Here is a 16,157-nt window from a genome sequence, read left to right as displayed (position 1 = left end):
AATTTTGCAAGATTGATTTGTTTAACTTGGTCAGCTTTAGCCTCATGAATAACTATTAAATATTTGAATCTACATTTGGGTATCGAAATATATTTTAAGAGAGTTTAATGGAAATTTACCTTTAATAGGAAATTTCTGAAAATCCATTTATTTGCAACAGTTTATAATTTAAACCAACTTGTCAAACTCTTCCACAGGAGCATGTTTTTAACAGTGGCAGCCTACTAAACACATAATTGTTGTTGAACCCATGCATAACCATAACGTGCAAACAGACATAAAAAAAAAAAAATCTTGTGGGAACATAGGGACTAATGAACTTTTCAACCATGGCCTTAACACTTGTGATGTTTATGAAAACAAAAATATATATTTTAAATCATTGAGTGTTCATACTTGCCATACCAATGCCGCTGTCTTTTTTTCATTCTCTTTTTTTATTATGAAAGTAAAACGACAGCAATCTGATGTAGGGAATTCACGGTACTTTTTACACCAAAGTTTCTGTTTCTGTTTGAGATCGGTTCCTTCAGCATCACGTGAGCTTTCTGAGACGACTTAACTTAGTTTTAATTTTATGACTTTTTCTGATTTTGTCATGGTCGTGGAAACCTATAAAGCGACACAAAAACACACTGTAAAGGTTGTCTCCCCTTCTGATGTTTCATCAGCTGTTTAGGTATCAGGTGGACTGTGGGGACAGAATTATATGCAACACCGGAAGTTTCGGCGTTTACTTCCTGATGTGACTGTTCAATGAGCGGGTTTGTTAGTAGAAGAAGGAATCCAACTGTTAGGTAAAGTTATCTGTCACAACACTCTTTATTAGCTTTATTTTAGCAAAGATGAGTTGATATTTACATATATTTGACATCGTGCTTGATTAGTTGAAGCTTGACTACCTCTGTATGCTAACATAGCTAACAGCTAACGCCAACATACAGTTGTCGGTTCGGGGACTTTCTGTTAGAATCTGGTAAGGTTCCTGTGTAGGTTAAGGTTCCTCCTCTTTACTTAGATCATGTATGGAATCACTAGAATTGTCTTCTTTATGTTTGGTGATGGTCACTATATTTGGAAACGTAAAATCTACTAGAATCTTTGCTCTGTTTTGCTGTTACTTTGTTAATCGAAAATGAACGTCACCCAGCAATGTTCCCTAATGATTGTAGAAGAGCTGAAGGCTCATTGGATTATTATTTTTTTTTTTTTTTTAATTTTCCTCCTTATAACCACATAGTTATAGTTACACAATAATATTTTGGAAACGTGTTTATGTATATTTCTTTTACTTTTCGTATTGATAGTATTTGTTTGGTACATATTGTACAAATTACTGTTCTAATTGTGTCTTAAATAGAGTTTTGTACTTTTTCTTGTACTTGCACGGAGTAATGTGATTGTGTGTATTACCGGACTAAGTTCCCCTGTATAACAGTCAACTGAGTATCATTGTGTTGTAAATCAAAGAAGACATTTATAGTTTGGGGTTTGGAGAACAACGATATATATCCTGGGGATCCTGAAGGGATGGATGTTACTGGTGTGATTGGTTATAATATGATACATTATTCTCTTGGTATTTAATGCAGCTTTTCTCAACATCTTTATTTATTTATTTTTTTTTATCAAATGTATTCCTCCATAGTAGCTGGGTGATATGAGTCTTGACTCCAGGTGATCAAAACAGAGGGGACTAAGTGACTCCGCAGCACTGGAGGAAGCCATGGGTGACCCGTCAGACAATCCCTGTTCATCCAAGCCAGACAGTCCTGGAGGTCTGAACCAAGGCTTTCTCCTCGATCCCACAGATGACCACTTCCCGGATCTCTGTGTCATTGTCCCAGAGACACCCAGGTAGTGTGACAGTGTTGTTAAACTGTAGGCTTGTGGACCATTTGGTGCTTAGAGTGACCAGATCACAACAAATCAAGTGTGGGAATGCACTGCAATGACAAGAGGTAGATTTTTATATCAGTCCAAGTTAAAAACTATGTATTTACAAAATAAGGATTAAAAATAGCCCTGAATCTGTTCACCTGTCATTCCAGTCATTTTCATATCTTTCTCTGAGAATAAGCATTCTAATATCACTCTTAGATGTGATTGTTGTAGAAAAGTTCATATGCTGTTATTTAATGAACTGATAAACAACCGTTGAGGTTCTCAGCTAGAGATGTAACGATATGAAAATTTCATATCACTGTTATTGTGACCAAAATGATCATGATTATCATTATTATCGTGGTATTGTTAAAATGTGCTCAAAGTGTTCAAAAAATACTTACACACACACTAAAATAATTTAATCAAGTTTTATTTTGAAAAAAGCAAAACAAATAAATAACACACACAATGTACTTTCTGTTGGCAGAAACATTAAAATATTAACATGTAAACAGCAAACATACAAATGTGCATTAAAGACGGCACCTTATGGACATAAGAGGTAACTCCACTTTGTGCAAATTGTAGATAAGAATCAAGAATACTTTTCTTTACATTTAGTGCTCAAGACTAGATCTAGTCTTACAGATTTAAGAACTGGTACAGAGAGATCACTTTCACTCTTTCATGTACCTTATCTAGAAATCAAATGTGCATATAAAAGCAACACAACCATTTAAAAAAAGAATAATGTGGCAGAAACATTATCCACATTAAACTGCACATGTGTGCCTGGAGTGCTGCTGCTTCTCCAGGAAGTGAGCAGTATCACCATGAGTTTTTCAAAGTGCAGTAATTAAACATGGTTTTAATGCTATTTAGAATTTGAAACGGTAATACTAACCAGTTTATCATTATACCAGTAATCATGAACATTCCTATACATAGCTCTACTTCTCTACATCTTGACAGTTCTTTTAATAATAGTGTCATGCACACAGATTCCTATATTCATTGTATGGTTTTGCAAGGCCAAGCAACACCTTTTATTAATGAAAGCCTTCACTATACACAATGAAATTAAATGTTCATTACACTCTGTAACAGTAGAACAAGCAACATTTTGAAGAAGCACTAACGCAAATAAATAAATGAAAAAAAATTATCTGATACATAATAAAACCGACAGAATCTGTGAATTAAATGCAAATTTTTGGTCATATCACCCATCGCCACTTATTGATTGGGTCCAGACATAGAGATTCCATAACCACTCTTAAAATTTGTCTGTTATCAGAAATATTTGACTTAGCAGTTTATTCCAGTTTTTTAATATTTTTTCTTTTCGTACAGCCCTCTTGTCGGCAAGCGCAGAAGGCTCCGTCGCATCGCAGAAGAATGTTTTAGCCCAGTAAGTCACACTGGTGTGCTTTGTCAGTTAATCTGTCGATGATTTTATTGATTACTTGTCAGAAAATTGTGAAGAATGCTGATCGGTGTTTCCCAAAGCCTAAAACGATGAACTTGCATGTCCCGTTTGATCCATAAGTATTTACACTAAGAGGACACGAGCAAAGTCAAATTACTTATTGGTTCAACTTAAGAAAATGGAACCAAAGAATTTTGAATTATTTTTCTTACAAACTTCCTCAAACTGCTGAATCATGTGACATATAATCGATTAACTGAATAAAAGTTGTAACTTGTGTGGGCTTCAATCACAGTTACTATGTACTGTGATGGTGATGTGTTCAGGGCTGACTGCGGTGTTTTTCTGTGTTCAGGCAGCAGCTAGTGGTTCGCCTGGGTGTTCACCACATTCCAGCAGCATTCAGCAAGGTTTATCACAGAAGTCCAAACGTAGAAGACTGACTGAGTCGACAGGAGAACCGAGCCATGGCTGTTTTCCGCCATCATCCGTAGAAGTCTTTCCTCTGGGCCACTGGCTGGAGCCCCCACTGTCATCCGCCTCCTGTTCATCCTCAGCTCCCTCCTCTTCCTCGTCATCCTCTTCGTCGTTGTCCTCGTCCTCCTACCTCACACCAGTGTCAGAGGAAGACGAGGTTGCTTTGAGTGTTCCAGGTTCCTCAGCAGAAGCCAGTTCTGCTGACTTTCTCTGTACGACTGCTTCACCCTCACAACCTCCGCGACCGTCCAGCTCTGACTCTTTGTCCTTCTTGACAGCAGAGGAGAGGAGATGGCTGAACGGAGAGCAAGGAAACACCTCGACAGGTGAGAAGGAAATGTCATTTCTGTGTACAAACCGAAAGAGCATACAAACTCCAAGTATCAAGACAACTGTAGATTACCTTATCAGTTTTTAATGAGGCCTTTTTCTAATAAAACCTAGTGGGGAACCTGGCCCTAGTCTTTTTTTCTCTAGTCCCAAATAATTCCTCACCTTTCACTATCGAACTAAACATCAGATGGCATGTGTTGTAATTTTCTTTTTTGTAACTTAAATCTTTATTGAGTTTTATGTAGAATTGTAATAGTAACCAAAAAGACAAAGACAAACAAGAGAGACCAAAGAACAAAAGAAACAAACAAACAAAAACAATAAAAAGAACAGACAAATAAGAGCACAAATAAGTACAAAAGAAAACACTGTGCCTGGGTAGCAGCAGTCAGTTTGTTGATTTTGTGTAAATTTATTCCATTTATTCCACTTTTTATCCAGTTGTGGTTCTTGCAGTCTTAGTCTCTGTGTTAATTTTTCCATTAGAAATATTTCTTCAATTGTAGATATCCACTGGTCCTTTAATGGAATGGTTGCCTTACCCCAGTTCCTTGTCATAGTCTTTTTTTGCAGCTATTAAGAGTGTTTTCACCAAATATTCATTCTTTTTAAGAAAGGCAGTGTCCTGAAAGTTACAAAGATATAAAAAATCAGGAATCAGTGGAATTGAATAACCCAATACATGGTACAGTACGTCCCCAGTCATCTTCCAAAGCACAGTAATATATGGACATTTCCAAAATATATGTGAATGGTTTACATCAACTTCACCATATTCACACCAACACCTTTGGTGCATCTGCAGCTGTTTGCTTTTTAATTTTGGAGTCATAAAAAACCTTACAAGATTCCTCCAGGCAAATTCCCTTCACGATCGACAGCAGGTGGTTGTTTGATGAATCTTCCACATATTTAACTAATCTTCATCACAAATACTAATATTAAATTCTTTGTGTTGTTGTTTTCTATCTTAAGTGAACAGTGTTGTGTTCTATCTTCGATGAATGGAGAATCTTTAAGTCGAAGAGCTAAAAGGTTCCCTTAGAACCTTGCTTGTCTGTTTCAACCACAGTATAATGACCTGCAAAAGTTAGATGATCTAGTTGTGCGAAAAAGCAGAGGTAGTTTTTACACATCACTTTTTTCCACATGAAGTGTGGTCTTTGTGCCACATGCATCCTTCTTGTTGTAGTACCATGGTAACATGTCTGAGCAAAATGAAAAGCTATACACAGTTCCAGGTTTTTAAAAAATGGTCCATTTTCCAGACCTTGAAAAGTCTGGAATTTTGTCTAAAAGGCTTATTTAAGTATGGAAAAAAGTTTTTCTCATAGTGGAATTTTACAGTATGCTCAAAGGCACATAACCTTGTAAAATAGGAAATACATGAGGAAAGCATATAAAAAAATGTTAAAAAAAACCTGATGTGATTTTGCTAACCAGTCAGTACTGGAATGCAATCAAAGCTCATGTAGCCTATGTGTTCAACTGGAGGAGGTTGTCATTCATCATGTGTCTGAATCTGGAAAGTCAACATTACACTTGTGGGAAGCAAACTACCACACACTCCATGAGAAAACGTGATATTCATCCATCTATACATTCATGCTTTTATACTTCTGACTGTGCTCTACTGAAACTTGTTTGTGTGATATCCATACACTTTTGTGATTTTCATATATTTTGAAAACATTTGTCAATAAAACACAATTTACGGTGAATTATTCATACATTATTCATATGTTTATTAAAATTAATTTTTCTACGAAACACAACAGATACAATCTCAACCAAGAAAATAGGCACACAAATATGAAAGTACATGAAGTCAAGGTCTTTGGGGTTTTGAAAAAGTCTGGATTTTTTTATTTGGATAAAGAGCAAGCACTCTGATTTCAGTGGACATAGACCGAGTTTCACAAGACATTACTAGTTGTTGGGGAGAGTTCCTGGTGATAGAAAAATGCATAGATGATCTATGCAGGTAACCTTGGCCACAAGATAGGGTGATGAAATTAATCAGATAAAGGGATTGAGTTTGGCTGACACATGCAGAATCCAGAGGTTAAATATAACCACAATGGAATTTTACAAAACAAGACTCAGTAGCTGACAAACAATATTTTGTTATCTTTTTCTACCCGAAGAACTGAATGAAATCAGAACCCAAGTTAGTAGTTTACTCAGTGTCTTTGATTAGTCAACAGTTTTCAATTCCATTGAATTTTGAGGTTTTCTGTTTTGGACACATCTGATATGAAGCCCATTTTGGTTCAAATCCATTAGTTTGATCCATACACTTTCGACTCCACTTTTCACATTTTAACCCATGTGTAACCCATCTTCTTTGTGATTAATGATGGGTGGATGTCACTGTTAATGGGGCATTACCATGACAACTAACGTCATCATACCTGTAACTAGAAAGCCCAGAACTGACAAAACAAATATTGGTTTCAACAGGGCCTTTCACATTTTAGCAGTAATTACTGGGGAGAAATAGGGGGTATTTATTTGGTTCCAGTTAGAGTTTGAACTCTCAGGTTCTGATTGATTGTTAATTTTGCAGAAGAACTGGAGCAGATTGTCATCAGTGATGATGAGGAGGCCATGGTTCGTACAGCACAGATGGAGGAAGATGAGGCGTTTGCCCGAAGCCTGCAGGTAAAAACAATCAGGCTCAGATGCAAAAGACTGATGTTTGTGTTAAACACTCATGGTGTTTTTTTTGTGTCACAGGCCCAGTTTGACAGAGAGGAGTCACATTGTCACCAGCATCACCATCATCACCATCATCATCTTCATCATCACCTGCAGAGCCAGCACAGCGTGAGGCCACCTTTCATGATGGAACAGTTTTAAGATGAGATTTAAAGACAAAACAATCACAACAAACTTGGGTTGAAAAAAAAAACTGTAAAATATTTACCCAAACCGAGTTTCTTATTGTAACAGACACTAATCAAATAACAAAGGCTTCCTAAATCCAGTCCCTCGACTGAAGGTCCATGTAAGACCATACATGTAACATTTTCACACAAAAAAATCCTACTTTAGAAGGCGAGGCAAATTTATTTGTATTGCACAATTCATACACAGGGCAATTCACAGCGCTTTACAAAAATGGAAAAGAGACAAGTTAAAAACACACAATTAAAACATAATCGATAAAACATAAATAATAATCAATTAAACTAAAATACTTTCAAATCTTATTATCTAGATTTACTTGTAAATAATTGGGGTACATTTTGAAAAACGTGTCTTAAACCTGTCGTAGTTTGTCTTAGTTTGTGATCCTGTAGACTTTATACACTGGAGTCAGACATAAATACTAATAATGAAACTGGAGTCCTGTAAACTGAAAGAGTTTGAGGTAGCTTTGTGTTTTCTGCAGTATAATCCATACATGGAGTCCAGCTGGATGCCTCAGTTGCTGGCTGCTGTTTCTCCTCTGGCTGGCTTTGAAGAGGGTAAGGCCAAAAGCAACATTATTGTGTTTGTGACTCTATTTGAGCTCCTTGTTCCTAATGGTGTCATTACATTGAATTTGCCCCTGCAGGATGTCTAATAGTGCAAGTTAAACCAATCTGATCATATTCCACTTATATTCATTCTGTTGCGTTTACACCTGCTTGAACCAGGTGTGTCTTATGTTGTTGTCTGGTATTATGATGGTTATTATGATGGTATTATAGATGTATCATGGTGTCTTATGAAGGTTTAAGGAGACTTAGGTGCTATGATGACTTTTTTGTTGGTTGACTTAAAACAATGAATATAATAAATACAATTTTGGATCTGTTGTTTTAATTATCTACTACGTGGTGCAAAAAATCTTGAAAAACATCTGCTCAGTGATAGAAATAGATTTAAATTTTATAAAAATTCATTATTATTAGCTTACCGGCCAAGAGGCCGTAAGCTATTGTTGTCTTGCAGTGTCCAGCAGCGTCTGTCATCGGTCGTCCGTTACAAAACTTTCAATCGTCTTCTTCTCCGAAACTACAATTCCGATTGACTTCAAACTTGGTATACAGCTTCTTTATGATGATGTCAACAAAAGTTAGTGAAATTATTTGGATCTGGATCTGATTCTGGATTTGGTGCGACTTTGAAAAATTTCCCCATTATAAGAGATAGGAAATGGATCAATGCAATAACTCAGTAAATATAAATGATATCAAGTGTAAATTTCTACAGTCCAGCCCTGATGGAGAGATGACCAAAACATAATGTCCACATGCTGATCAGGATCTTCAGAATCCGGGAACTTATGGAAAATTTAACATGGGCTCTTATGGGGAAAAATTTCAGTTGTCTTCTTCTCTGAAACTACATTTCTGATTGACTTCAAACTTGGTATACAACTTCTGTATGATGATGTAACACAAGGTATTGAAATTATTTTGATCCGGATCTGATTCTGGATTTTGTGCGACTTTGAAAAATTTTCCCATTATAACAGATAGGAAGTGGATTGATTCAATAAATCAGTAAGTATCAATGATATCAAGTTGGAATTTGAATTTTTTACAGATCTGATTGGAATATGACCAAAACATGGGCTATTTCTGTAATATAATAAATACACATAACTGGGTGATAATAAATGGCATCTGGATACATTTCCCAAAGCTTTTAATTTGGCCGGTAAGCTACAGGGCCATTGGTCCTATTTTTTTTATAATTCTTTTGGGCTTTTTTGTTCAAAAAATTACTTTGAACACTTGCATTCAAAGCAGATATACACTCACTGTGGATGATTTTCTCTTGGTCTATAATGGTTAGCATGTCTATTGATTTAGGTTATTGCTGTTAAAACAACTTCAAATAGATTTTTGTTTCCACAGGTCTGCTCGGGCAAAACAGACGACGTGGACGGAGGAGGAGGAGGAACGCCCAGCTGGACCTTTCAGATGATCCTCAGGGAAATGACTACGAAGTGAGGATGAGGAGAATAGGCAAACCCTGATGTTTATTGTACTCAAACTACAAAACTACTTCCATACCTACCCAGCTGGTTTATCTGCTTGTTTCCAGGCTCTTCTTGAGTTCGAGGAGCGTCAAGGTGCTGTTGTGTCTAAAAAACTGAGTCGGAGGGAAATCCAGAGGTTTCCAACAAAAATCTTCAAGTCAACAAGTGGTGCAGGAAACACTCAGTAAGTCCGACAGCTGCTATGAACCAGGGCCTGTATTATCAACCAAGGGCTTTGTCGGTATGTTGAGGTGTAAACCTGGGTTCTAAATTGCTACGGTAACTTACACCGCACACCCAACAATTTACATTTAACACCACCAAGGTTGAAGCATTTAGAATAATACTCACATTGTTTTAAATACCATTAGAATGCTGCTTTGGCTGCAGCAGCTGTGTTCCTTTTTACCTCATTGTATTTCGCAATTCCTCAAATTTGTTAAGGATTGTAGTTTGTTGTTCTTATGGGGAAAAAAATGAAGCTCTAGACATTTCCATATTTGAATGGTCACCTAGTGTCAACTTCACCCCTTTGAGTGATTGCAGTTCTTAAGACTTTGTTATAACAAAAAGACATCCCAGATCTGTCGAATTTCGAAGCCCTGACCTATGAACTGCAACCAGGTTATTTTTTATTTACACAATCACGTTATTCTGTGGAGTTCAGACAGTGTTTGATTAACCCTATTTTTGCCTCTGTAACTTCACTGTGAAGCAATACATTAGAGCAGGGGTTCTCGAACTTTTTCACACCAAGGAGCACTTTATCATAAAAAAAAAAAAAAAAATTCACAAACCACCTAACCAGCCGGTCAGTTTCCTACACCCACCCTAAACAAAAAAACCTTTTTTAAACAACCTATATTACAATATTATTCTATTAGTGTTTTACAAATTAAGTCTGCAGTAGATTACAAATGGTGCTAACAGCTCGAGGCTAACAGAATGTCTTTGCACCTTGTTGCTAACATTGGTTGTAGTTTCTCCAGCTTTTCTCTTCACTCACTGATCCATTGTTGTATTTTAGAATTGTTCAAGTCACTTTGTTTCATTTCACTCTTCATTTCTGATTACTTAGCTATTGTACTTCATTTCCACCACAATTCACAAGTCTGAGAGGTCTTTGATATGACAATAGGTAACCTACCTGTATAGAGACAGTGATGCAAAACGTGGGTTTTCACATACTAATTCAATAAAAGTTGACTCTTAGGCTTATTTAGGCTCCATTTGATTCACTTTTCATTTAGAAAACTATTATCTGTACTTGTAAATTTGCTTTGGAAGTCAGATGAGGGGGATTTGAGAAACACTGATATAAATTTGACTTATGACATCCTCAGTGGTCTGCGGACCACACTCCGAGTATTACTGCATTAGAGGGATCAAACCTGGGGGTACATTTGACCCCAGCTGTGTGATTCTAGAAGGATCTCTGAATTGTCCCCAGTCGTTTCTTTGCATGGTACCTAACTTTTGCATGAATGTGTAGCATATGCTAATCTTATCCTCCTCTGATTGACTGGCAGGTGTCAGATCTGTTTCTGTGACTACACCAATGGGGAGAAACTGAGGATGTTGCCCTGTTTCCATGACTATCATGTCCAGTGTATTGACCGATGGTTGAAGGTAAGAGTCCACAAAACGGTATCAGTGTCTCTGTTGATTAGTGTGTGTCCACTAACACAACCATAGCTCTAATAAAAACGTCTAGTGTTTAAGTATGAGTATCTAATTGGAGAAACATATTCACATTGATTGTACTGTATTACCACAAAGAAAATGCTAGTATTTTGGATTTTTGTCGAGCAAGAAACATCTCCAGATGAAACACTGAAATCCATTCAGTGATTTAGACATTTTTTCACATCAGACAAAAATGAAAACTTAAAATAAATGTCCAGTGCGTAACATTCAGGGATGCTCTAACTGCAGAAATGGAATATTTATAATTATGTGCTCAGTAGGGTTTAATAAGATGGTTGTGTTCAGTCTGAAATTACACCACTAGATGTCATTAAATTTCACAAACAGAATCTTAAAAACACCACTCGCAGATCGGCCTGAACCTCATTGCAATGAGAGTATTTTTATGTGAAGTAATCCAAATGTCAAATTTGTGATGTTTCCTGGACAGGATAACGCCACCTGCCCGATCTGCAGAGCTAATCTGGCCGATGGTGACTCGCTACAGCCTCATCACCTCTGACCTCTGACCTCTGCACATCCCTCATGGCGAGATGGCCTTTTGTTACACTGTTTTCTAGTGGAACTTGACGGGTTTGTGATACATTTAGCCAGTATCTACACTTCAGTCTTACTTGGACTTTTATAAAGGACAATTTCACAGTTTATTACTTTTATTTAATTGATTTTCATCAACAATAAAACCTGGAAGATGTTGCTGCTGTTTTTGTTTGCGTCTTAGGAGATGATGGGCATTCCTGTCTGGCATTTTATTTGACTGAAATACAATTTTTGTCCTACATTTTGTTGGTTTCTTCTTTTTAAGGCATTGCAGGTGGTTATTGACTGTAGTTAAGGAATAATTAACCTCTGAACTGTTCTGACGTTTGCATACAGCTGGTTTGACACACTCGCTGTCAGAGTCTCTGAAGGATGATTAGTCCACTCCTGTCAGTCCTCGTAGTAGCGTTTCTTCATGGCTCTGTATTTCCTCAGGTAGTACAGCGCTTCCAGCTCTCTGGCCACATACTCCCCTCTGGCAATCATCTCCTTGATTTTCTCTGGGTCCTCGACTGACTTGTTCTTGGCAAACGCTGCTCTCAGCCGATCTCTGAAGTAGTCGCCACCTTTAGGATACTCACGGCCAAGGTAGAGGAGCTATAGAGTCACATGGAGGAACAGCACAAGTGTTAAGCATTTACTGAAGATTAATTTCCATATTTTTAAATCTGATCTGCTTTTGTGTGCACTGGTGACTTGAATGATTTTTTTCACATGGTGATCATGTATTATGATAAATACTTAGAATTATGTTACTTGTATAGAAAATTAACTGGAAAAACAGGCAGGTAAAGGCATATAAAAGAAATAAAACTTAAGACAAAGATTAAAAATACTAGTGATAAAACATAAAAGCAATAGATACATTAAAACTTAGAAACCTACAGGACAAAGATAGTATTTGCTGTAAAACAAAATTAACAATGACAGTTTTTCAAGAGTCCATAAACTGTGATGAAGATTTAAAATGAAGAATGAACAGTTACATGTGACTACCTCAGAAACAATCACAACATCTATGAATGAGAACATGACACTCACGTTCTTGTAGAGTCGAACCACTTCAGCCCTCAGCGGGTTTGCCATCATCCCAGAGGGGCAGTCAGAGCTGAAAACCCAAAGAGGTGGACACACATGACATTTTACACACATACATTTTATCGACAATACGTTTGACCCGAAGGACAAGTTTCCAAGCTGTCATTTAATGTTACTCACTATTATGTCTGTTCACTGTTACTTTACTTTAATGAACCTGCTGTGATTTTGTATATATTTAGTAAATATGTCAACTATAATGTAGTTAGGAAATGTTAGAAGTTGAAGATGTAAGTATATGTCTACTTTTTCTTTTATTACAGTCAGGAATCTTGGCACTAGTACTAACATCACACTGCCCTTGAGAGATTAAATCTTAACAAAAACTTAAAATACAGCTGTTGAACCATGAGTAAACCAAAAAGGTGAAGAGGTCATGTCATAAAGAGCCTATCTCTAAAATTATTTAACACAGCCGCAGATAAGAAATGATGGGCAAAGTGTGGAAAATTTGAATTAAAAAAACAAACTGATACTAAAATCGACTTAAGATGGTGAACGACAAATTTCAAGTTGTGGCTTTCACTCAAGGCAACATTTACTATATACTATTTAATATTTCTGTTTACATCTGCTCTACTCATTTCAGAGGCAAATATAACTTTGAGTTCACTACATTTGTCTGACATCTTTTTAACCATTCCAATTTCCAGATTTCATCCCCTTACTGCCCAATGAAAACCACATATCTTAGACCCTTTCATGCATAGTGGTCACTACAGTGGACAGCTATTCTATAGCTGTTCTCTTATATTCATGGGTTTTGTTTTAGTTGCATATCAACCAACACAGTGGACACTTATGCACCATCCCATAGACCAGTGGTTCTCAAACTTTTTTTGTCGGGCCCCCCTTTGGACCACGAAAAATCTCCAAGCCCCCATCAACCCCAACAACATTGTACCTGTGGTGCAATTATAACTTTTATTGAAAGAAACATCAATATTGTTAGAATACTTTTTGCTTTTCTTTGAATAATTTGTTGTGCAAATTAAAAATAACTTAGATTTTTGACTGAACAATATAAATGACCTCAACAAAACTGCTCCCTGAGACATTATTTTTCCAATTAAAAATAGGAAATGTGTAATTATCTTACAACTATGACAATAAGGTAAATTTTTTTGTAGAAGAATAAACAAATTTTGGTAACAAAGATGAACATTTTAACAATATCAGTGGCTGCAATGAGCCTGTTTCCGCTGCACATCTCAGAACATTAAAGTGCAATCTGTACAAACTGTGCAAAACCACAAACATTGCACAGTTTTCTTTTCCAGTCCAATCCTTTTCCATTGTCCAAACCTAAACTCTTTGTCTAGTCTAGTGACAGGTCACCATGGCAGTAGATTTGTTTGTTATATGTCCCTAAAATGAGTCCAGGGTGCTCCAACGCTAAAACATTAGTTCCACCTGATATATGTTCTAACCTGAAGAAAAAAAACAAAACACCTAGGAATGATCCCATGCCCCCCTTGGAAAGCCTTCGCGCCCCCCCTCCGGGGGGACCCGCCCCACAGTTTGAGAAACACTGCCATAGACTGACATTCATACCATTACTGTAACTTTATGTTCTTGATAAACCTGATCTTGAATGAATGAATGGTTTATTATGGTTTGCACAGTAATCACCACACACAGTACAATAACCACAATAAACACAAAAACCAAAAAAGGAATAAGCTAGAAGCAGAAGCTTATCTTTAGCCCATCCTTCTCACCTGACACACCACTTATATTAAATTAAATGTGTACATCATTGAGCATTGTCATTATAACAAAGGAATTAATAACAAAACACATCTACCATCTCCACTTAATATTCCTGAATGATCTTATACTTAAGGCATTTTTTAAACTTTATCACTCACTTTATGACTGAGTGTAAATCAATTGCTAATTGTTATTAAACTGTAATTAACAGATTTCTTAAACAAAACGGTTTTTTTTTATTACACACACACACACACACACACACACATATATATATATATATATATATATATATATATATCCATGAAGTGAGTAAGAACTAGTATTAAGAGTATGATAAAATGTGAGAAAACATGAGATTAGCTACATCAGAACTGTTTTTGTTTTATAGTTTTCATACAGTATATCACTGATATTGCGTTTTAAATGCATGTTTCTTTGCTTCAAAAATTAAACATATCATGTCCAAATGAGTGGAAATTTTTGTAACTCCATGAAAAATAGGTTCATTAAAAAAAGAAAGTTTAATCTCATTGTTTTTTTCATGCTTACATAGGAATAAAAAAAAAAACGCAGGAAAAAAAATCTTGACTAAGGTTTTCATAATTCATTCATGAAAGGGTTAAATGTGTTAATGTTTAATATTTGTAACAGACGTCGGTGTTCCTTCATGTATCCATAAAAATCATATAGTTGCATAATAGTAAAACGCTGACAAGCATCATTTTAAGACACAACGAATTAAAAGACTTTTTGCATGCTTTACGTAACCTTTTGTATGCAATTCTTTTAACTCGTCGAGTATTTTGTGTGTTTTTACTAGTGTTCAAGCAGCACACACGACATCGAAATAGAAGACAACTCGTAACATTGACTTTACAGGAGAACGCTAACATATGCTAGCTTAAACTAACTTCATCACAGTTTACTTTCGACGGTGAGCGGAGAGTACTTATTACCGATGTGATCTAAACACACATTCCAGTTAAAGAACATGACATTTGTGTTGGAGTTCATATCTGGACTAACCTGGGCTTCCTACCTGCTGGATGACCTTTGAACTCTGGCACAAAGAGCAGTCAGGTCAACTGCGCTGACACAGCTTCGTTAGCCAACTTCCTTTTTTTTGGTTAGTTTATTGTCCTGGTTTGTCTAAAACTCTGCAGTACCGTCCACTCTTTGTTGACTAGTTGGCGTTGGTAAACTCAGACAGACTCGACGTTATCAGCTGACCAGTAAACAACCAAAGAGTGCACTGACCTCAAGATAATGACCTCCGACAAACATTCTTACGCACTATTCTTCGCACATGCGCATAAAAGCTTCAAATTTCAACATCAAAATACATACATTTTCCCCACATCTGGGGCAGTCTTTTAAAGTATTATATTTGTCCTAAACATCTGTGCAAGAAGTATCTCTTGTTCCCCAATAATTTCGGTTTTTCTCCTGTTTGTGGTGGGTCCATTTCCACTGAAGTCAAGTGGGCCACACTTCAAAAATATATGCGCGTCTGCTTTAAACATTACGGCACAGGTGTCAAACATGCGGCCCGGGAGCCAAAACCGGCCCGCCAAAGGTTCCAATCCGGCCAGCGGGATGAATTTGCAAAGTGCAAGTTAGGGCATTGAACTCAAAAATAATATCATAATAACCTATAAATAATGACAACACCAATTTTTTCCTCTTTAATTTAGTGCAAAATACATTAAATTATGAAAATATTTACATTAACAAACTATCCTTTAACACTAAAATGTGAATAACCTGAACAAATATAAACAACATGAAATGTCTAAAGAAAATTAAGTGCAATTTTAACAATATTCTGCCTGTTACTAAATGTTTTGTGCCTTTGTAGATCTGATCTGTAACGCACATGTATAAATGATACATTGAGGCATAATATTGATAAAACTGTACTTATATTTCTTTTAAAAATTAATTTTTTTCATGTTATTCACATCCTTTTGTTTGGATGGTTTGTAACTGTAA

General features: G+C 36.3%; 2 protein-coding genes across 5 annotated transcripts; one reads left to right on the top strand and one right to left on the bottom strand.

Annotated features, from left to right (window-relative positions):
* Positions 1 to 730: 730 nt before the first annotated feature.
* Positions 731 to 11,513, top strand: LOC115421041 (E3 ubiquitin-protein ligase CIP8). 3 transcript variants are annotated; one of them, XM_030136698.1, is made up of 11 exons: positions 731 to 797; positions 1,633 to 1,857; positions 3,241 to 3,298; positions 3,672 to 4,119; positions 6,699 to 6,790; positions 6,866 to 6,955; positions 7,524 to 7,599; positions 8,980 to 9,071; positions 9,170 to 9,288; positions 10,634 to 10,733; positions 11,242 to 11,513. In XM_030136698.1, the coding sequence occupies exons 2-11, from the start codon at positions 1,727 to 1,729 to the stop codon at positions 11,311 to 11,313; spliced, it is 1,278 nt and encodes a 425-aa protein (XP_029992558.1). In that variant the 5' UTR covers positions 731 to 797; positions 1,633 to 1,726; the 3' UTR covers positions 11,314 to 11,513. The 3 variants fall into 3 exon arrangements, with proteins under 3 accessions (XP_029992558.1, XP_029992556.1, XP_029992557.1); XM_030136696.1 differs by having other exon boundaries at positions 6,696 to 6,790; XM_030136697.1 differs by having other exon boundaries at positions 737 to 797; positions 1,652 to 1,857; positions 6,696 to 6,790.
* On the bottom strand, positions 11,451 to 15,413 carry lyrm5b (LYR motif containing 5b). Of its 2 annotated transcripts, none has more exons than XM_030136702.1 (3): positions 15,192 to 15,413; positions 12,393 to 12,459; positions 11,451 to 11,948 (listed from the first exon to the last, which is right to left on the bottom strand). In XM_030136702.1, the coding sequence occupies exons 2-3, from the start codon at positions 12,438 to 12,440 to the stop codon at positions 11,742 to 11,744; spliced, it is 255 nt and encodes an 84-aa protein (XP_029992562.1). In that variant the 5' UTR covers positions 12,441 to 12,459; positions 15,192 to 15,413; the 3' UTR covers positions 11,451 to 11,741. The 2 variants fall into 2 exon arrangements, with proteins under 2 accessions (XP_029992562.1, XP_029992560.1); XM_030136700.1 differs by having other exon boundaries at positions 15,205 to 15,412.
* Positions 15,414 to 16,157: the final 744 nt, after the last annotated feature.

Source organism: Sphaeramia orbicularis, chromosome 6 (assembly GCF_902148855.1).
Source record: "Sphaeramia orbicularis chromosome 6, fSphaOr1.1, whole genome shotgun sequence".
NCBI lineage: Eukaryota > Metazoa > Chordata > Actinopteri > Kurtiformes > Apogonidae > Sphaeramia > Sphaeramia orbicularis.
This window is presented reverse-complemented; position numbering and strand designations above follow the sequence as displayed.

What these genes read in the sequence shown, in the direction of transcription:
- lyrm5b (XM_030136702.1), bottom strand. Translation starts at nt 12,440, where the DNA reads ATGATGGCAAACCCGCTGAGGGCTGAAGTGGTTCGACTCTACAAGAAC. An exon ending in TGGTTCGACTCTACAAGAAC is followed by an intron (nt 11,949 to 12,392) that starts GTGAGTGTCATG and finishes GTGACTCTATAG; the next exon opens with CTCCTCTACCTTGGCCGTGA.
- LOC115421041 (XM_030136696.1), top strand. Translation starts at nt 1,727, where the DNA reads ATGGGTGACCCGTCAGACAATCCCTGTTCATCCAAGCCAGACAGTCCT. An exon ending in CAGAAGAATGTTTTAGCCCA is followed by an intron (nt 3,299 to 3,671) that starts GTAAGTCACACT and finishes TTCTGTGTTCAG; the next exon opens with GCAGCAGCTAGTGGTTCGCC. An exon ending in CTCAGGGAAATGACTACGAA is followed by an intron (nt 9,072 to 9,169) that starts GTGAGGATGAGG and finishes GCTTGTTTCCAG; the next exon opens with GCTCTTCTTGAGTTCGAGGA.